Source organism: Macrosteles quadrilineatus, unplaced genomic scaffold (assembly GCF_028750875.1).
Source record: "Macrosteles quadrilineatus isolate MER2022 unplaced genomic scaffold, UCM_ALF_1.0 Scaffold_2__2_contigs__length_208266976, whole genome shotgun sequence".
Taxonomy (NCBI): domain Eukaryota; kingdom Metazoa; phylum Arthropoda; class Insecta; order Hemiptera; family Cicadellidae; genus Macrosteles; species Macrosteles quadrilineatus.
Window position 1 is genome coordinate 92,714,436 of NW_026542595.1, and position 22,019 is coordinate 92,736,454.

At 35.8% G+C, this 22,019-nt stretch overlaps 1 protein-coding gene across 1 annotated transcript in view; it reads left to right on the forward strand.

Annotated features, from left to right (window-relative positions):
• The window catches only part of LOC128984589 (pH-sensitive chloride channel 2-like), a 53,926-nt gene that overhangs the window by 23,159 nt on the left and 8,748 nt on the right, over positions 1-22,019 (forward strand). Inside the window, exons 5-9 of the mRNA XM_054403927.1 lie at positions 614-696; positions 6,433-6,594; positions 8,114-8,176; positions 8,692-8,847; positions 9,242-9,404. Of these exons, the coding sequence (XP_054259902.1) occupies positions 614-696; positions 6,433-6,594; positions 8,114-8,176; positions 8,692-8,847; positions 9,242-9,404 (627 nt within the window). The remainder of the gene's footprint in view (positions 1-613; positions 697-6,432; positions 6,595-8,113; positions 8,177-8,691; positions 8,848-9,241; positions 9,405-22,019) is intronic.

The window sequence follows — 22,019 nt, forward strand, 5'->3', positions numbered from 1 at the left end:
CTAATAAAATTTGACCATTACAACTGAATTACAGTAAAAACAACAGTTGTTGTACTTGATGGCAATGTTCTGCAATAAAACTGGCTTTGGACATAGTACTAAGTGATTCTGATAGATAGCAGCACTGCCCAGGTTGCAGTCGGTAAATTAGTGTCGCTATCTAGCAGGAAAGAGGTGGGACAAAGCCCTGTTCTAAACGACCCTGGTGGTGATTTTGGGAAACTATATTTTTTATTGTCAGAAAAGTACGTCCCCACGAGCTGCAAAGAAATATAGGACGCTCGTGACGAGCTGGCTGAACGGCGACGTTCCGGAACGTTCCTAGCTCCTGGCGCCGTGGCCCGTTTGACGTTCCGGAACGTCCGTAGCAGCGAACGTATTAAACATCAACCTGTAAGTGTAACAAACAGGTTATCAACCAAAACCTATACCATTTTTTATTCTAAGCTATTATTTATATAGAAAATATTGTTTGTAACGACTCTGATTTATATATTTAAATATGTATTACCAACATTCTTGAAAGCATAGTGAATACATATTTTACTGTATATTTTATCTTTATGATTTTTTACCAACTAGTGGAACTGAATAATTTTTTTTTTGTTTACAGTCTTCAAACTTTACTTACTTGTCAAGTGGAAGAAGGGAAATTTCCTTTTGATCAACAAACTTGTCATTTAGTCATGGATAACTGTAAGTAGCCTTCTGTGCTTACTAAAAAATGTACCTCTACTATAAATATTACTAAGATGTTAAATTACTTGAGACGAAGATACTATACTCATCCCCTGGGTTGTGATGAGTCGCCCAAACACATACTTAATTACAAATAAAAGAATACAAAAACATGTTTTTAATTTCTTATGTTTGTGCCTTTATGTGGGCGTGTACAACATACATCAGTACAGAAGTTGACATCAACACAGTCCTTTGGTGGCTAAATTCAAGTTTATTTTAATTCTAATACTAATCACAACTTTTTTTGTTTAAAAGAGGTTGGCTGCCTCTTTGACTTAAACACTTAATTGAACAAGGTGCTCTTCCTATGCGGTGGGTCACAAGTCTTATAGGAGCCTCATCCAGATCCATTAGGTTTCGAGCCAAAAATTCCCTAAACTTTAGCATAGGCATTTAGGTGTTGTTCAGATTCCTGTAAATAACCCGTGGGTTCACCAATGTGGTTCTCAAGATGATCTCAAGGGCTACCTTTTTGTACCACTTTAGATTTCTACGTAACGTCGTGTGGTCTAGCACACACCTAGGCTTCAGTATTGGCCCATTTCTTCGATTCCTCTTCACTGAATTTAACATGGTACTGTCGTGATTTGAGGATGATGAAACCATTGTTGTGTTTCTCTTATCCGTCCATTTGATCACTTTTGTACCATGCTGGTACTTGAATCCGATTCATTGGTCCTTTTTTAACTTAGTTTTCAATCCTTTCTGTTTGCATTCACTGTTCCACACATCCTTGTTTTAGCTCTAGTAGTTTGTTAACAATGGGGATGCCAGTATAAAAATTGTCAGTAATTCCTTTGTTGAGGAATCCCTCGATCGAGACATTATCACTTTCAAAATCTCCCATTAGCTCTAGTACAACATCATAGGTGTGCCCTTGGGGGCTTGGATAATTCACTAGGGACCCGCCCATCAAATACTTCCGTTACCAGTGGTTCCAAAAATGCACTATTACTGGCATTTACAACAATCAGTTTTGGTCGTTTATTATTACCTTGAAATTTCAAAGCATCAAAGAGATCGGTGTTTATCGTAGGTAACTGTACAACAACCTTGATAGTAATCTTAAGTTTGGTTAATTGAGTAGGCCTATTATATGGTTATTACGGCAGTTAACTTTGGGAACGTCGTAATTGTCCCCTCAATTTCGTGACGAAGCTAATTTCTATTGCGAGTTTCACAAAATTCTAATATCACAGAAAACTTTTGAACATTTAGATTAATCAAAGTCTTGAAATTGAGCAAAAAAAAAAAAAAAAATAAATAAACTAATAGGAACATTAAATTTTGTAACTAATAATACATATGAGTCTTTTAGGTTGTCTTGAAGAGTGGTTGTCCTGTAGAACTCCAGAGTGAAGCCTCTTCTAACTCCATCTCCAGGACGTCTTCAGGGTTTCCCACTATGAAGTAAAAGTTGTACTCCTCTTCAGGGTCAAACAGAATTAAAGGTGGTAAAATCAGGATCATCTGCACCTGCCACAGCCACTTGCATTCCACTGGCCTTAGCCGCAGAATCAGGGCCTAGCGACATCCTTGCTTCTTTGATTTCTGTCTGACGGACTCCTAAGCCTAATAAAACCTACGTCCTGGTCCTGGTCATATTCTTGAATCCAAAGCTTTTATTTAAAATTTGGTAACACTTCTGAGGACCACAATGTAAATAATAAAAGTGACAACTCCATATCAAACTTTCTACTAACGCTTCTGGTATTACAACCTTCCATACATCATTGTTGTTTTTCTTTAATAAAAGTCCATCTTCTATTTCATAATTTAGCAAAGGTTTTGGTAAAACTTCACCATCCTTCTCTCTTAACTTTTGTTGTATTATGTTGTTATATTGTGGGTCCAAATGTTGATGTTCTTTTAAATTTTCTAAGTCTAACATTGTTTGAGTACCTATTTGGTTGTCTTTTCACAGTTGCATCCACTATTTTTGGTTCATCATCACCGTTTCTGTCCTGTGATATATCACTTTTACAGTAGCGGCTTAAAGAATCTGCCACTATATTATCCTTACCCGGACATCTCTCGATTGTGTATTGGTATTCTTGTAAAGCAAGGACCCATCTAGTTAATCGTGAATTGAGCAATTTGAAAGTTTTTATGAAAGTTAGTGCCTTATGGTCGGTTATTATGCGCAGCTTAGCTCCCATCACAATTTATCTGGTCTTGTGAAGACAGAAAAGTATGGACAGAAACTTCTTTTCGGTCGTAAATAAATTTAGCTCATGTCCCCTCAGAACTCGACTCAAGAAAGCGATAGCCCCTTTAACTCCAGGCCGCGGCCTTCGAAGTGGCAACGTCGGAAGTAGAGTTGTAACAGCTGTTTTGTTTGGAAGCAGCTAATGGTATTTGTGTATTTACGAAAACTTGGTTACTGAACTATGAAAATATTTACTCCGCTTTAAATGTATAGATATCGATTTTCAATTCATCTTGTTTTGATTTCAATTCTCTATGTTTTGTTTTCAACATTTTAATAAATTTATGTCCATAAATTTAAATTGAAATGAATAAAATGCAAGCTGATGTCACCTATCTACCATCTTATGGGACGTCTGGCACCAAACAACACCACTTGCGACGTTGCCAATTCTACCAGGCCGCAGCCTGGAGTTAAAGTTGGCCGTGGCCAGTCACAGAATGGGCTGTTGTCTAAAATTCTGTTTTCCACCTTATTTTTTGTTGCTGACCAAGTTTATGGGTCATAACAGTTGCTATAGCTCACAATAGGCTATTGCATTAGTTTGGCTCAGTAAAAAAGTTTGTATATTCAACAGAAATCAGTAATTTAGACCAAAACACTCTGTTGGCGGCTTACATAAACTACGACGATTTTGATTAAATAACTGGTGACAAATTTAACATGGAGATGGAATATCTAGTTGCATCAATAGTCAAAGGTACAACGTTCATATTTTTGTTACTTTTATAAGGTTTATGTTACCTGGCTTCTGTCTACAATCCATGGTAGTTTTAGGAAACTACAGCTGTTTCATGCCTCCAGTAGCGGTTCTAGGACCTTCTAAAGGGGGGGGGGGCTACCGGGGGGTTTGGGGGTTATGGAACACCCCCCAAGCAGGGGGGGGGGTGTTCAGGGTTTTTTTTATTTTCAAGGCCATTTGGTGACTTTCTAAAGCAGTTTTTAACGTCTAAAAGTGTGTTCATTTGTTCCCTGATAATTATGTTGATCTTTATAGAATAAAAAACATTGTTAACCATATCTTACTATACTCTATTTATTTTATACATTTATACACAATGGATTACTCATTCTCCCTCTTCAATCTTCGTTCCAGTTGGGCATCAGCATATATCTTATCTTTTTTAGGGAGAAAATGTCAATCACCTTTTCAACATAAATCTCCACCTCATTGTGGATGTTTGCCAAAGCCAGTCCATTTAGTCTGGTTAGACCCATTGTACTCCTTAGGTAGGTTCTAATGCGCCAAAGAGTGGAAAAGCTTCTCTCCGCAGTGCTGGTTGTAACTGGGATTGTCGTAAAAGTTTGTAGTAGTGTAAATATGTTTGGGACAAATTGTTTGTTGCAGAGTTCCAAAGCTTCTATTGAAGTTGCTGGCAGTGCTGCCTCCTTTTCCCATTTTGCTCTCCAAAGTTTTAGTTCTGATCTGAGAAATGCTGCGTTGTCTAGGAGGGATTCATAGATGTTACTTGCCTTCAGTACTTCCTCTTCACTGTATTTATACCTATAAGAAGGCAACATACCTTCAAGTAATAGTATGGTAAAGAAGTTTTAGGAGAATTGTGTTTTTAGCTCCGAAAAAAAAATGATCCATAACTGGACAGAATATGGACCAGGAAACTTCATTTACTCTTCAACGTTTGACGCAGGAAAATCTTCTCGATGGGTCTGTCTAGAACAGCTTCTTGGCATGGAAATGTCGCTCCCAATGTCCTGCGCTACACTTAAGGCATTTTCAAAAATATTTCCAAACCCTAGTTCCCCAGCCCATCTTCTAACACTTCAAAACTTCCAACACTTCTGTAACGTGTTTCAATGCTACTGCTAGATCAACCTTAGGATTTTGTAGCTGTTCACTAAGTCGTATAGTGATGGAAAAGAAATATACAGTAACTTCTAGAGCAACAAGGAACTCGCCCCTATGAACTGCAGAACCGAACATACAAGCTTTGCTTGCTGTTTCAGCATTTACATCTTTACTGCTTGACAGATTGTCAAGTAAAGTAACAACTGGGATCAGCAATTCCTTAAAAGTAATTAGGGTATCATGTCTCCCGACCCAACGAGTTGGGCACATGGCTTTTAGCTTTGTCTTTTTGGTTTCCGTGACTGGAAGTTGTGAGATAACAGCCTCCAAAGCATTCATTCTATTGGCTGATGCAGATAAAAATGCCGATAATGATCCCTCAATTCCCATCATATTCCTTAGTGTGTATATAGGCAAAGGCTATTTTTCTATTATGCGGGCCTGTACCCCTTTGAACTTTCCGGCCATGTTGGATCCTCCATCGTAGCCTTGGCCACAAAGGTATTAATAGCTCAATTCCAATGCTTCAAGCTCTTTGTTAATGGCTTCTTTAATTGAATGCCCATTTGTCAACGTATGTAACGCAAAACGTCATTTGTTCTTTAGTGTTGATGTCTGTTATTTCGTCACACAAAATGGAGTAAAACTTTGCGTTATTTATGTCATTTGCTAATTTTTCTCTTATGCCTTCTCCAATACAGTCTATTATTTCATTTTGCACAGTATTACTTATCATACTACTGTTTTTGTTGCAGGTATCTAACTAGTGTTTTAAATCTTGATCATCTGCATCAATTCGAAAGGCTAAAAGGCCCTGAAATATTCCGTGGTTACCTCTCAAACTGAAACTGTCCTCGCCAATTTGTCTGAAGTCAGGAATCAATCCGTAATCACGATGCCCCTGTTGCGGTAGATTACTCCTTGCGCAGAAGATGACTGTCTTTACAATCAGCCGTAAACGTTTTCTGTTCAATTCAATTACTTTATTACTCTTGCTATCAATCACCATATCATTTATATTTTCCTGAAAATCCATTGTTTTTTTTTTAATTCAACAGGCTTTTCCATTGAAAATTGACGATATTTTGTTTTTCATGGCGAACCAGATCTTCTTTCGCATTTTTGTATATTGTCATCGCTTCTTTCACAAATGTTTTCAAAGCCTGAAATCGTAGGATAGGGTAAATATAATGAATAAATAGTTGAATGTGTTAATGCATTCTAAATAAAGTAGCATCTTTGAAAACACTATTTAAAAGTTTCGGATTTTATTAGACCACCTTGTATTCAAAATTTTTACTAACACATTTACCTCTCATACTCTTAATCATTTTCCAGCCTTCTTTTACATGAAACAGCTGTAGTTTCCTAAAACTACTGTCGATCGTAGACAGAAGCCAGGTAACATAAACCTTCTTAGTACTAATTTTAACAATCCAGTGGCCAACCATCATTGCATTATTGTTGCAACGCAGCCTTGTTTTAGAGGAGACAATGCTCCAAATCACTATTTTTCTCTAAAGGATACACGTATTCTTGTTAGTGTTAGTTTTTAAATGAGAATTTTTTTTATCAGTCCTGTGCAAGTAGTTGTTGAGCTTTAACAGTGGTTCAATTTGCTTTAAACAACTCTAGTTTGATTCAGTTTGTAATGTAAGGTAAATTTTTTTAACAGGGAGATACAACCTGAGCGTTGTTATACTTGAGTGGGATAGCTCAGTGCCTGTCGTGGTGCTTCCCTCAGTAGCCACAGGACTATCCGAGTTCAACTTAAATGGTCTCAAGGCCTTCACTTCTACAAACCAAACCACCAGTGACACATTCATCACCTCCGTAGGTAACGTTCTTTACTCCTATTCACGTTGAAAAAACGAATTTAGATCTTTACAGTTGCCTACTTTATTTCTACTCTTCCTCCACACTCATCTCCTTCCTTCTACTATTCGTCCACACTCGTCGCCTTCATTTCCACTCTTCATCTACACTCATCTCCTTTGGTTCTACTCTTCCTCCAACTCGTTTCCTTATTTCTATTCTTCCTCCACACTCATCTCCTTCATTTCTATTCCTTCCCATACTCTTTTCCATCCTGTCTACTCTTCCTCCACACTAATCTCCTTCCTTTCTTCTGTTCTATATTTTTCTCCTTTATTTCTTCTCTTCCTCCACCTTCATCTCCTTCATTTTCCCACTCATCTCATTCCTTTCTACTCTTCCTCCACGGTTGCATCCTTCCTTTCTTCTCTCCTCCTTTCTCTTCTTACTCAACTCCTCTTCCGATATCTGTTTTTCTCTGGCACCAGTTATCGATGATGTAAAAACGGCAATACGTGAATGTTGAACATAATTTGAGTAACTTGTATATAATGTCAGATATTTCTGTTTTTGGGAAAATATAGATATTACATTACTATTTATTGCTATGGAACAAGGTGTAAAAATGTCAGGCAAGAGTAGTGTGTATTTATTTATTTCCCGACTAAGTCAAATAGGTAAATTCGGTGAGTCACTTCCAAACGAGGAAGATGAGCTCCGAGTAGTAAGACAGGTTCAAACTCAAAAAATGTGATTGATTTGCAAAATTTCTTTGTAATGATTAGAAGGCCAGTGAGTTATTTCAAAATTTTTCATATAATTTATAACCACCAATCACTTGTTACATTCTGAGTAAATTTTAATATTTATGTGCAGCAATGTATTTTACCACTCACTCACTCACTCCCATGGCCATTTATGCCCAAGGCGGGATTTGGCCGCACCAACAACTGCTTTCCATCTCTCTCGATCTTCTGCCTCTTCCACTTCTGCCCCCACTTCTCTGACGTCCTTGGAAACACTATCCCACCATCTCTTCTTGGGCCTTCCTAATGGTCGTTTCCCTTCTGGCTTTCCTATACTTGCTTCTTTTAGTAGTGAACCTCGTTCTCTCCGTAGTGCGTGTCCTGCCCACCTTATTCTCCTTGCTTTCACGTGTGCTACTACATCATAATCATTGTACATATTCCTTATCTCCCTATTATGCCTTCTTCTCCATTCTCCATTTTCTTGTATTGGTCCATATATCATTCTTAAAATTTTGTTTTCAAAAACAATCATTTTGTTTTCTTCTTTTTTATTTAAAATCCAAGTTTCAGCTCCATATGTTAATACTGGTCGAATTATACTATGATATATTTTTATTTTCGTTTTATGTGAGAGAATCTTTGAAGTCAACAATTTCTTACAAGAATACATACATTTATTGGCCTGAGCAATCCTATAATTTATTTCCATTTCTTCACTATTGCTGCTTGATATAATTACCCCTAGATATTTAAATTGTTCAACAACTTCAAAAATGTATTTTACTATTACAGATAATTGTGACAAGTGGAATAATGACAAACCCAAAGGAGATTTTGAAGATGTACATACTTGTGGTGAGTCTGGTCTTTGTGTTTGTAAGGTAGACTATTAAATTCGAAAATAAGAGCTACTGATAGTACTAAATTGTAATTAACATTTTCAGTATAATTGTCGGACTTACCACTGCACAAAAGGGTGTTGCAGCGTTTTGTACAAAAACAGTTTTTATAGAACAAAAATGGATTTTATTTTTTTTTTTTATTAATAATTTACCATGATTGAGGGGCGGCAATGATAATGACCCCCGTGATCGCAAGAGTTGTTCACAATTTCAACACGATCGCAGGGAAGTTTGGCCTGAGGTGCGGGGTCCGTTCGTGTTAACTTGGCCTTGGGTTGCAAATGCCCTGGCACTGAGTATAAGAAGAAAATATAGATATTTACAACAATCTAAATAGTATTTAATACTATTTACAAAAACCAATACAAAGTTCTTTTAATATTTAGCCCGAGAATACTTATTTCCTCATTGTACTCAAAATTATAAAGTGAAGATTGTACTAATTGTGACATATTCTCTTCTTTTTAGGCATACGCAAGAGCTCTCTCATTGTTACCTTTTATTTCGATAGGAAATTTGGCTTTTACTTCTGGGATTACTATGGACCAAGTGTTTTGCTGGTGATAACATCTTGGGGAACCTTCTGGGTTCATCCTGAAGTTGTGCCATGCCGTATTTGGTTAGGTAAGTGAAGAAATTATATTTCCTCATTCTGTTCTTTTGGTACATTTATTGTGTACTGGTATGTGGGTTGTCTGTAAATTAAGGTCTCCTCTTAGCTCTCGTAGTAGCCAAGTGAGTTTAAATCTGAGACAAAGGTTCGTTTGAGGGGATTAGTTTTTTTTTTGTCGTTGAAAACGTCGGGGAAGAAGATTGATGCTGCTGCCAAGTATACATGCTCTAAAATTATTAAATTTCAAATACAGATACATTTTTGTCAATTTTAGGGATACTCACATAATGTTTATTATAAATTGCTGACTGTTATGAATAAAATGCTGTTTTGAAGTGTTGTATCAATAATCAAATCATTAGAATAGAATGATGATATTTCTATTCATATTTGCTTTTATTTCAGCAACATGCACAATGCTTGGACTTTTTGGACTTGGTGCTATGAATGATGCAATGCCAAAACTTTCTCACTTGAAGATGAATGACATCTGGTTTATTGGATGCAATCTATTCATATTTTTATCACTGGCAGAATTTGCATTCGTTAATATAGTGCATAGACAGGAGTATGTATTGTATATGTTTATTTATTTATTTATTTTATTTATTTACTAGCAGAGTACCCGTCCTTCGTACGGGGTTGGCATATAGGAATAAAATGCTTATTGCAGTTATACTCCAGCTTTGCGTTTTCAATGGGGGAGGACACAGTTTGATTAAATTTGCTTCTTTAAATTTATGGTATACATAATATTACACATCTACCATAGCCATAATGTTCTACCACTTCACCTAAACCACCTAAACAATCACAAATTATTCATTAAATTAAAAACATAAAAAACTGTAAACAATCCTACATTGACAGTTTTCATTGTGTATCACAGCTTTTTGTTGCTGCTTAGTTCAAATTAGCTGTTTGCATAAATGAAAAAAAAGTAATAGTGCTGCACCCTGTTGGTAAATCTTTTAACTTTTTAATGCTTTGCATATTATAGAACCAACTTTTTTAGTTGAAACAGCTGACAAAATTCTTTAATTCCCTTTAAATAATATGAATACTCATAAGGTCAACATGGGGAATTACAGAGCCACTGGGGCGGAGCCCGAAAGGATTTTTGAGATAAGAATATGCCTATATGTTAATCGGGAATGTGAGCTATCATCGTGTCAAATTACAGCCCAATCCGTCCAGTAGTTAATGCGTGATTGAACTTCAAACAAACAAACAAACACAAACTTTCACATTTATAATATTAGTAAGATTCCAACGGATACACCATTTACAAAATATATATTTATTTAATATATATTTAAACACATGAGTAGAATGGAAATATAAAAATTGCATTTGAAATAATAAGAGAAGCTGTATATAGTATTTTATGGTATTTTAAGATTTTCAATGCTAAAATTTGGTTCGAAAAATGTCCTTTTTCATTTGTAACTGATGTGCCTGGGTATCAAATCACTCGGAGATTGAAATTATTGAATAAACAGTAAATAGTTATTCTATTATCTAAAGCTAGTTGAAGATAATGTTTGGGGAAACATAAAAAAATAAATTATTCCTTAAGTCAATCAATCAATCAATTAATCAATTATTTAAGATGGGGACGCCACTATGTGCGTATTTTAACCCAAATATGAGTGAAGGATGAGTTTAGGATGAGTGGCGCGATCTTGTAGCCTTGTTAGTGACTAAGGCCGACATGTTCCTGAGACACAGCTGTTAATTTATTAATTAACAGCTCATACAGCTAATGGCAACTAAGGGACCTACAGTTTATAGTGGAATCCGAACCACATTTTTTCCTTGTAATTTACGAATTGGTCTAATTATCATGATAGTACTGTGGATAGTCGTTGTACTCACTAGTGCGGACGTTAATCCACACCAGGTAGCATCGCATCCACAGTACATCCCTATAAATATCCACAATTCGTGACCTCCTGGGCCCTGTTTCATAAAGATACTAGTCTAGTAATTACTAGTCTAGTAAATACTAGTCCCGTATTTACCTGTCCTACTAATTTGTGTTTCATAAACGTTTTTATACCGCTAGTAAATACTAGTGTATTTTACTAGTCACGTGACCAAAACTACTAGTCACGTGACCAACTTTACAAGGTAAACTTTCAAAACAAATTTCTAACCTCAATCACGGGTTTTCAAACCCTTTATAAAGGGTTTTAAATTTGTTTTCATTTGATACAAAAAGTAAATAGTTGTAGAAACGCAGTGTTTTATTTTAATTAATAACTATATAGACACATAAGTAAAACAATCACACATTATTTATCAAACCGCTATTATTTATGTTCATCAATGAGCCTGCCGACGCGCCGGCGCGGCGCGGCGTCGCGTCACTGCAATCAACACGGTGACTGTAGTAGCCGGTTGTAGGCGAAACAATTGGGTGGAAGTTGATCTGTTGCTGCGTTGCTGCCGCATTCGCTGTGATTTGTATAGTTTTTGTTTTATTCTGACATATAAAATTAAGCTTGCTATAAGTAGAGAAAAGAAGGCTCAAATTTTGAATGTAATTAAATCGTCTAAGGACATTTTGTTTATTGGAACGGTTTCAAGTACCCTTACCTATGTTTTCAAATATTCGAATGCATAAGGATATTTGGGTTAAAAAACATTTGGTGATATTCTAATTTTGAGTCTACAAACCATGAATAATAAGCCTAAACGTTTATTGATGCAACGAATAATTGCAACGCCGTTACAAGCAATAGAGAAGTAGGTTTTCAAGTATAGTAAAACATGGCATAGGCGCTATTGCAGGGTGTAGCTCAGAGGTGGAGTTTTCGCTTCTCATGTGGTGGGTCCCTGGGTTCAAATCCGCACCACTCACTATACTTTTTGTTCCATTAATTAAACTTTTACATGTTTTTACATTAAAAAACAGCTCTAATCAACATCTAATTTTTTTATTACTTTGAATAACAAATTCAGAATACCAAAATGGATTAAAAGTGATGTTTTTATGATGAGCAGTTCAGTCCAACGCCCAAAAATCAAATATAGACCTACAAAATTGTTAGTACATCACAGGGTTTTAGCTATTTAGGGAAGCAAATAATAAGCACCTCAAAAAATACAATGCAACTCCTCTTTAAAATTGTCTTACTATTATTTCCTATTAAAATGTCTTTAAATAAAACCGAGAGCCTTGGGTGTAAAATAATCTGATTAATGTTGCAATGTTGGATACATTTTTGTACATCTTTGTATGCAATATGGTATGCGGTTTTTTAATTTGGTTTATCTCAAAGATTAAAAATCTTTTATCTGTGATAACTAAATAGTTGATATAACCATGAAATTTAACTCAAGTAAATTTAGACTAAAATTTCACAGAAATTGATAACTTATAATTATAATTATTCTAATAGGGCAATTGTACATACATTATAAAATTCAATTTCACTCATTTTGTACTTCGCCACATTTATTGATTGTAATTTACATCTAATAATTATCATTTTAGCACTCACAGATCTATTTTTATCTTAAATTGCAAACTTGAGACAATACGCACTTGAAAAAAGAATTCAATAATTCATTTTTTTAAGTAATGTGTGTAATGAAATAACACTCTTTCCAAAAATACTAGTCTACTTCAAATAATACGGGTGTAGAGAGGTTGTTAGAAAATGACAAGTATTTACCAGTGTAATTTACAAGAGTAAATCTTTATGAAACACATTGCTGTCTACACTAGTAAAACCACTAGTAATACTAGTCCCTACACTAGTAACTAGTATTTTACACTAGTAGGTTTTTGAAACGTAGACTTGTAAAATACACTAGTATTACTAGTCCATGGACTAGTAAATACTAGACTAGTATTTTTATGAAACAGGGCCCTAGTAGCTGGATTACAGGACGATGCCACCCGTCCCAGTAATTAAAACTTCAGAGAGAATTTGAAGTTATTTGTATAAATGATTAAAAAAAAACCATTATATTAAATTAATCTAATACGAAATAGTCCACCAAATTATTATCAATTAATCTATTTTGGAAAATATTGTAGAGTTAATGTTACAAACAATATTTTTAATGCTTGGAACTTTAGGCATAACCAAGCGATCTAAACAACAAAATGAAGAACAACAGAGTAAAGCTTACGATGCCCCAAGCTTTAATGGAAAATCATAGTAGCAGCGTAAACTGTTAAATTTTGGTTTTTGGTTGATTTATTATTAACATATCAAAATTAATTTTAAAAAGTTATTCTTGAATAAGAAATTAATTTCAATACAGTTATAACCTGAACAGTTATGACTACCTACCGTACCTATACAGGGTGTCAGGTCATAAGTGTTAAATAAAATTTTGCATCAAACTACATGGTAATGGCGACATAATGACGCACATTTGAGGTTCACAACCTCAACCGTTAGGGAATAACAAATAAATTAAGACTTTTCAAAACTTTTGTAGTTGTTATGAAAAAGGTTATATTACTCTGTTAAAAATGCACTAATTGTTAATTTAAATGTCATTTTCAGAATCCTCACAAAATTTTAAATAGATACAACACATAATCGTTGGGGTACAGAAAAAAATTCTATTTAAATTTCTTCGTTTAACAATTATTTTTAATATTGACGAAAATTTAAATAACATTCAGCAATTTATTTCTCGGTTACCGAGTTCCGCTGAGCTAAACAAATATTACTAAAAACTTCCTTATTTAAAGGGCTTTACAATGATGTATAACTACAATTATCTACTGTCAAATCTATGGTGAATTTTATGTACTATTGTGAAAAATCACGGTTAAACCAAAACAGATATTGTAAAAAATAATTAATTTTACTTACTATTTTATGAGCTGACCACTGATGATGAGGGTTTGTGTAATTAATGATTGACCAGACTACACTTTCATCAAACTAAAAAGTTTTTGTTTAGACTTTGGAAAATTTGTTATTAAAAAAACACAATACATTGGTAAAAACACACAATACAAATAAAATCTATGACATACTTCGTCCGAAGCACAACTTAAGGTGGAATCACAGCTGGGTGTAAAGTGCCCTCCGTTTTCCCGCAAGCAGGCCCTAGCTCGCTTGTGAATTGCGCCAACTGTGACCTTGTACGTCAATTTTTCCCTTACTTTCCCAGCAGCCTCAAAGATTCTCTACCGTAACTCAACGTCAGAGTTTACAACAGTCGAGTAAACTAGACATTACATGTAACCCCAAACAAAAGAATCTAACGGGCTCAAGTCTGGAGATCGAGGAGGCCATGTCACACTTCCTCCACGTCCAATCCATGTCGGGAAGTTTTGGTATAGCCACAACCGAACTTCCGCGAGTTAATTTAAATCTTATCTGAAATATGAAAAATATACGATAACCGTTAATTTATCACAAACACATTTTGCTACTATATGTTTCTTTTCTTGGCTTAATAGTTATAAAAAAGGCGTTGCATGCGAGAAAAAAATACAAGTTATTCGTTGCCTGCAGTTAAAAGTATTAACCTTCACAATAGCTTTTCTTTGCCCTACCATGTTTTTTCACAACAATGATTGAATTACATTAGGAAATTTGATTGAAACTTGGTAAAAAACTATTATACACCATTTTAAAGCCCTTTAAATAAGGAAGTTTTTAGTGATATTTGTTAAACTCAGCGGATCTCGGTTACCGAGAAATAAATCGCTGAATGTTATTTAAATTTTTGTTGGTATTAAAAATAATTTACCTCTTGAGTTTGTTGCTAGATCAAGTTTCTCTTCTAATTGGTTTCTAGAAGGTTTTTTTTCTGTGAGGTTTTAGGCGCAGTTTTTTGTGATTTAACCTCCAATCCTTTTTCAACAGTATCAGATGCAGTGTTTTTGATTACATTTAGATCATCCAACGCAATAATACCATAGGTTAAATTAAACTTTCTCGGTGTTCTTCTAGAATTTCAGTGGTTACAGGTTTATTTTTAGCGAATTTCCCATATAGGGAATAAGCTATTACCGTAGTACTCATGGTAAGACCTGGACGTGGGACCGATTTTTTTTTTTCGTTTTGAGGTCCCTAGAGGCCAAAAACACCATCCGTTCAAATTCATATATATATATATATATATATATATATATGTGTGTGTGTGTGTGTGTGTGTGTGTGTGTCCGTTAGCGCGATAACTCGAGCAAAAATGATCCGATTTTGATAAAATTTGGTACAAACGTGTAAACCTACATTTATTCTTATCTCAGTTCTTACCCTCAGTTCTTATCTGGCCGCCGATGAGGACGGACGTGTGCTTCCTGCGTCGCTCCGTCTAGCTACCGGGCATCGTCGTGCCGTGTAACTTTGTTATGTAAATAACTTCACAATATTTTATTGTCGGCACATAGTATTTTATTCGTTCTTGTTTAATTTGGTATACTATTCAATTTAAATATGCCATCGTGTGACAAGTGCTCCGTGGAAATTGCGAACTCCAAGGAAGTGTTGGTGTGTGTGGACTGTAAATTGAGCTTTCACCCATCTTGTACTCGTGCTGGAGCTGACAATTTTAAAAAGTTTAGTGTACAGCGGAAATCAACGTGGAAGTGCGACACCTGCGTTACTCCCTCTCGTGCTGAAGTTGACAACTCTACTCTCGCGGCAATGCTACAAAACATGGACACAAAGATAAGCGATCAAATGTCTAAGGTTAGTGACAATGTTGAAACTGTTAGGGATCAACTGATGGAAGTCAATGATACGATAAAAAATATGCAAGATTCTCTAAACTCTCTAACGGTCGATAGTGTAAAACTAAAGGACGATGTAAAGGCAATTGGGAAAAAACAAGAGGAAAGTGATAAAATTATAAGTACTTTGCAAACGCGTGTGTGTGAACTAGAACAGTATTCTCGGAAAGACAACATCGAGATCGTGGGTGTAACATTCAAAGACAACGAGAATATATACAAACTTATTGAAGATATCGCCGGACTCATCAACGTCAGATTCTCACGGGCAGAGATTTCAACTGCGCACAGACTTCGAGTGACAAGAGATAGGCCGAACCCATCTATTATAATTAAGTTCGTGTGCCGTGACTACAAGCAACTGTGGGTTACGGAGGCTCGTAAACATAGAAACCGTTTGAATAATACCAATCTCTGCAGCACATGGGCATCAAAACCCTTTTATGTCAACGATCACCTGACTCTCCACTACAAAGTAATCCTAAGCAGAGCCAGGAAGCTGGTGCGTCACAAGAAAATCGCCCGCGCCTGGACCAGAGATGGCAGAGTGTTCGCAAGACAGTCTGAAGACCCCGGATGTCGTACCACACTCCTCAACACGATGGCTGACCTAGACGCATTGTACAGCGGTGACCTCTCAGAATCCGAGGATGAAGCAAGTGAAAAGTGAACATTATAGTCGTCTATAGAGGTACTGATTTTATGTCACATTCTATGGCTTTTCCATACATAATGATCAAAGTTAAACCTTAAACGTTATTTTTGTTTTTTTATGTAGTGATTGGGTTTAGTTAGTTTGTAAATTTTAAGAATAATATTAAACACAAAAGCGGGGGTGATGCAATTTGTTTCATTATTTTTTTTTTTTACTGGATACTTAGAATATAACTGTAACCATTACTATATAAGTATTAGTATCCATCATCACCATTAAGTTAGTAAATTTTTGGTACAGTATTGATAATAATGTAATTAGTTTGGAATTAATAAAATTAAGTAGTATATTATTTCTCTATATAACGATCTAGGCTATTTTGTTGTTAGCAGCATAACGGTATAGGAGTATTTCTAATCTTTTTATTTATTCTAATTATTTTCTAACATTCCTAAATAGGTCTGTTAGTCAGATAAAAATTTTTTAAATCAACACAGTAATTTAAGTTTCCTACATTTTTGGATGTAGTGCATTTTTTCCATTTTTCCATAGCATTCTATATTAGTAAAATATTTAGATAACGCAATCGTCCGCGATTGTGCATACTTTAAATAATCTGATTCCGTATCCGAAATATTTCAAAACTATTTTATGTGGTCGATAAGTTTTATCTATGCCATAGAATGTTAAAATAAAATAGAGTAGAGTAGACTTTCTGTTACATTTCCTTTGTTTTGTTTTTAATATTTTGCTATCAATGTTTATTTCTAGCTTATTTTAATCCCTTGTGTGTAGTAATGTATAACGGCTTGGCGCGTGTCAGACAGCTAACATGGACGGAGATGATGACATACTTGGTATTGACAGCTACAGGAACAATGATTGTATGGAGTTTGATACATATAGACAATTTTCGGATTTGTTTACCTTAGAACCCTCAGAGGGGTTTTTAAAAGTTATTCATTTCAATATTCGCAGTTATAATAAAAATATAGATAATGTATTAATTCTTCTTGAAGACTTGAAAGTAAAATTTGACTTAATTGTACTTACTGAAGCGTGGTTGGAATGTGGAAACAATTTGACAGATTTGGAGGGATATGATTTGTACTCAACTGAAATACATTGGAACAGAAACGACGGTGTAATTGTGTATTGTAAAACTGAACTTGGAGTAACATCACAACAGATATCAATGGGTGAGGCGACGGGATTACAATTAGACTTTTACACTGATAACAGGCACTTTAATGTAGTAGCTATATACCGTAGTCCATCTATGAACTATCATTCATTCGTAACTGATCTAAACAACTACTATAGCAATGTTAATAAACACACTACTTACTTTTTTGTTGGTGACATCAATATAGACATTTTACATAGTTGTCAAAATGTTTTTGAAAAAGACTATTACTTAAACATTCTTTACAGTGTTGGCTTTACTGATTACATAAACAAACCGACAAGAGTAACTGAACGATCTGAGACCTGTATTGACCATTTATTTGTAAATCACTTTGATTATTCCGCAATAAGCTCATGCATACTTAAAACAGATGTTACTGACCACTATGCTATTGTTGCTAAACTTGAATACTGTTCTTCTAAAAATCTACACACAAAAACAGATGACAACGAAACAATCACTTACACAGACCAGAAATTGCTACAAGAGCTGATTGAGCGTCAGCCATGGGACCATGTTCTGGCTCTGCAGGATGTTAATCTCTGCTGCGATGCATTTATTAGTACTTTTGACCATCTTAAATGCCAAGCGACGAAGTCTAAATATAAAACCAGTAGGCATAAGAAACTAAAGCCTTGGATCACAACCAATCTAATTCGTGGGATACGTGAACGTGATAAATTAAGTAAACGTGTAAAAACGCACCCTTTCGACGAAAACTTAAAAGTCAACTACCGTAATTATCGTAATTGGCTAAACCGAGAAATCAAGTCAGCAAAAATTTCCTATTACAAGCAAAAAATTCTCGAATCAACTGGACGGCCAAAAGAATTTTGGAATATAGTAAATGAAATAAGTGGTATAAAGAAAATTCGTGAAAAATTTCCATTAAGTCTTTTTTATGAGAAATCTGATAAGGACGGTATAAAAAAAGTAGCAAACTCGTTTAATAACTTTTTTACAAATGTAGGTAGGAATCTTGCCCAACGCATACCGCAACTGGCTGGACCTCCGCTGGTTGACGATTCAGCGTTCAGAGTCAGACATGAGTTCCGGCTGGAGCCGGTCACCGACAGCCAACTTGAGTGGTGCATTAGGGATTTGCGTGGTGGATCTGCTCCTGGTATAGATGGAATTTCGGCGATTTTATTACAAAATAATATTCCGGCACTGATACCTCCACTCAAACACCTAGTTAATCTAAGCATTCTCTCAGGACAATTTCCTGACCGTTTTAAGATAGCGAAAGTAGTTCCTTTGTATAAATCTGGCACAAAGCAAGAGTTAAACAATTATCGCCCAATATCCCTGTTGAATGTTATGTCTAAGATTTTAGAAAAATGTGTCAAAATACAATTGCACTGTTATTTGGAAGATAATAATTTGTTATCAGAATGCCAGTATGGTTTTAGAAAGAGTAAAAATACTAGTGATGCTCTCTTCGCTATGAATAAATATATTTCGGAGTGTATTAACGGAAATGAAAAAGCATTGACTGTGTTCATTGACCTTGCAAAGGCATTTGATTCCATTGATAGAAATATTCTTTTAAATAAAATGGAATGCATCGGAATTCGTGGTTTGGCCCTAAAATGGTTTAGTAGTTATTTGAATAAACGAAGCCAGTTAGTTTCTATTAACAACAATTTTAGCGATATACGTGAAATAGACTATGGAGTTGTCCAGGGCAGTACGCTGGGACCATCCCTTTTTTTGATTTACATAAATAATTTAGACAAACTTCCAATCACAGGAAAGCTCTTTTTATTTGCCGACGACACTGCAGTTATATTCAAAGGTAATACTTGGGACCAAACATTCAATGTAGCACAAACAGATATGTTCCTTATTCAAAAATGGTTCTCCCAAAATGTATTATCAATGAATGTTTTAAAAACAAAATTTATGCCAATTTTCCTCAGACAAAGTAGTGAGCCTCCCACCAACCTCAGACTTGTGATGCATGTTTGTGGAGATCCAGGTGTCTCTACCTGTGGTTGTTTACATTTAGAGAGAGTAGATCATTACAAGTACTTGGGAGTGATATTGGATAGTAGGTTAAGATGGGAACCCCATATTGAATATTTAAAAACAAAACTTAGGAAATTAATTTATGTTTTTAGAAACGTTCGCGAAATTCTTAACATTAATGAAATAAAAAAGTTATACTATGCATTTGTCCAATCAGTACTTCAATATGGAATTATAGTATGGGGAGGAGCTAGTAGCAATATTTTAAAGCCTCTGTTTGTCATACAAAAACTAATTATTAAAATAGCTTTTCAATTCAACAGGCGTTTCCCTACAAATGTATTATTCAAAAACACTCAATTACTTTCGGTGCGTCAACTTTTTATCAAAACTTTACTTGTATATACCTACTCTAATCAAGATTTGATAGTGACGCCAATCACACATAACTATTCCACCAGAGGAGCTGTAAATGTAGGTATGCAGGTACCCCGAGTTTTCAAGTCTGCAAACCTTACTAATGCTTTTTATATTGCGAATTTTTTGTATAGGAATATACCATCAGAGATTAGAAATCTACAGGTATCTCTTCCAGTTTATAAACGTTCGGTAAGCAGTTGGCTGTCGGATATTGGGCTCGATCAGTCTGAGACACTTATCGGTTCAGTATACATGACCTAAAATAATTATACACCAAACAATATTTAGCGTACAGATATCAGTAACTGCAACCCCATTCAATCGACTACCTTTTATTTAGCATTAACTGTTCCTGTAGCTGTCTCATAGCTTAGTTGTAAATAGTATTTTGATTAATTTAGTTTTAATTTTTAAGAATATTTCTAATTTGTAATAGAGCTCGTCCCGCGCACAGGTCTTTTACGGCCTATGCGGGACTATTGTTCGTATTTTGTATATGTATATATTGTAAAAATTTTTGGAAATAAAGCAGATTTTGATTTTGATTTATTCGAACGAGTTTGCGATCCAGCATAATCGGACCATGGGAACAGGGGTTTATGGGGGGTTTTATGGGGCAAAAATGGGTTTTTCACATTTTTGACCTTAAAAACAAAAAAATGTTCAATTTCTTTCTAAACCGTTTTGTAGAGCTTATCTTATCTTATCTGACAGGGGCAGGTCGAGACCTTAAAGCACTTCATCCGAAATCGAATTATTGCGCACCCCAGATACTTAATTGCTTTCTTGTTGACCTACAAGTTGAGGCGCCCAATGAATGCCTGTAGCTTCCCAATTAGTTCATCCTCAGGAAGAAATCTACCTCTAGCCATATTTCCAAGAGTTATCGATCTAGCGTCAGAGAGCTCAATACAATCAAAGAGTAAGTGATCAGCTGTCTCTTCTGACCTATCACAGTACCTACAGATCGGTTCACCATCATATAAGCCCATCCGTTGTAGATGTTTCCTGAATCTTCCATGACCAGTTATCAGTTCAACAATTAATTTAATTCTTCGTCTGTCTAGTCTCAAGAGGTCACAGGCAACCTTTTTGGAAGGCCTAAACAGAGTAAGCTTGCTGACCCTAAGAAGGGGAACATCGACCCAGCGTTTGCGATGCTTTTCCTTGGCCCATGACGCAATCGCAGAACATACACTGTTTCGTGAGATGCCACAGAAGGGTTGCGGGCCTAACAATGATGTCGCAGAGGCAGTATTTGCCAATCTGTCTGCAGCTTCATTTCCTTCAATGCCTGAGTGTCCTGGTACCCAGCAAAGCGTAAGGTCATTTCTCCTACCCAACTCAGACACAGAAGCAAGACAATCCCACACGAGCCTGGAGTTGAATTCGTAAGAGTTTAATGCTTTTAAGGTCGCTTGACTATCAGTAAAGATATTGATTGTTTTGTCTCTGATATCTTTGTTAAGATGTTCTTGAGCACAAACTAGAATGGCAGTGACCTCCGCTTGAAAGACAGTTGGGTACACCCCCATTGGAAGACAAATACCAGTGCCTCCATTCATCCAATGCACACCTGCTCCAGTGCCCCCATTTTTGATCTTAGAACCATCAGTATAGCATTCTAAGTCACCTGTGGGTATGAGTCCTTTTCCGCCAGACCAATCCTTCCTATCTGGTATTAGTACTTTGAAAGGCTTTCCAAAGGAGTATTTTTTGGACATGTGATCTGAAGGTAAGTCCAATTCATCATTATGTACCACCTGAACAATTTTAGAGTGCCCTTTATTGTTCCCTGAGGCTATCCATAAGTTTTCGCATCTAAGGCGTTGGGCTGTTTTACTTGCTACCACCTTAATATAAATGTCAATAGGTAGCATGTCAAGCAGACAGTCAAGTGCCGCTCCAGGACAGCTACTTACTGCCCCAGTTATCATAATAAGAGCAAGCCTCTGAACTCCTGCTAAAGCTTTGACAGCTATAGTTGATTCCATCTTTGGCCACCACACAAGCGAACCATATGTAAGGGCGGGTCGAACAACAGATACATACAGCCAGTGCATAAGTTTAGGCTGTAACCCCCATGTGCCACTTACCATCCGCCTGCATGCCATAAGGGACCATTTGCCACGCTCAATGACTTTTTGAAGGTGTGGTCCCCAGTGAAGTGATCTGTCCAAAATTACACCAAGATACTTCACCTGATTCTGCAGCTCTATTACAGTACCCT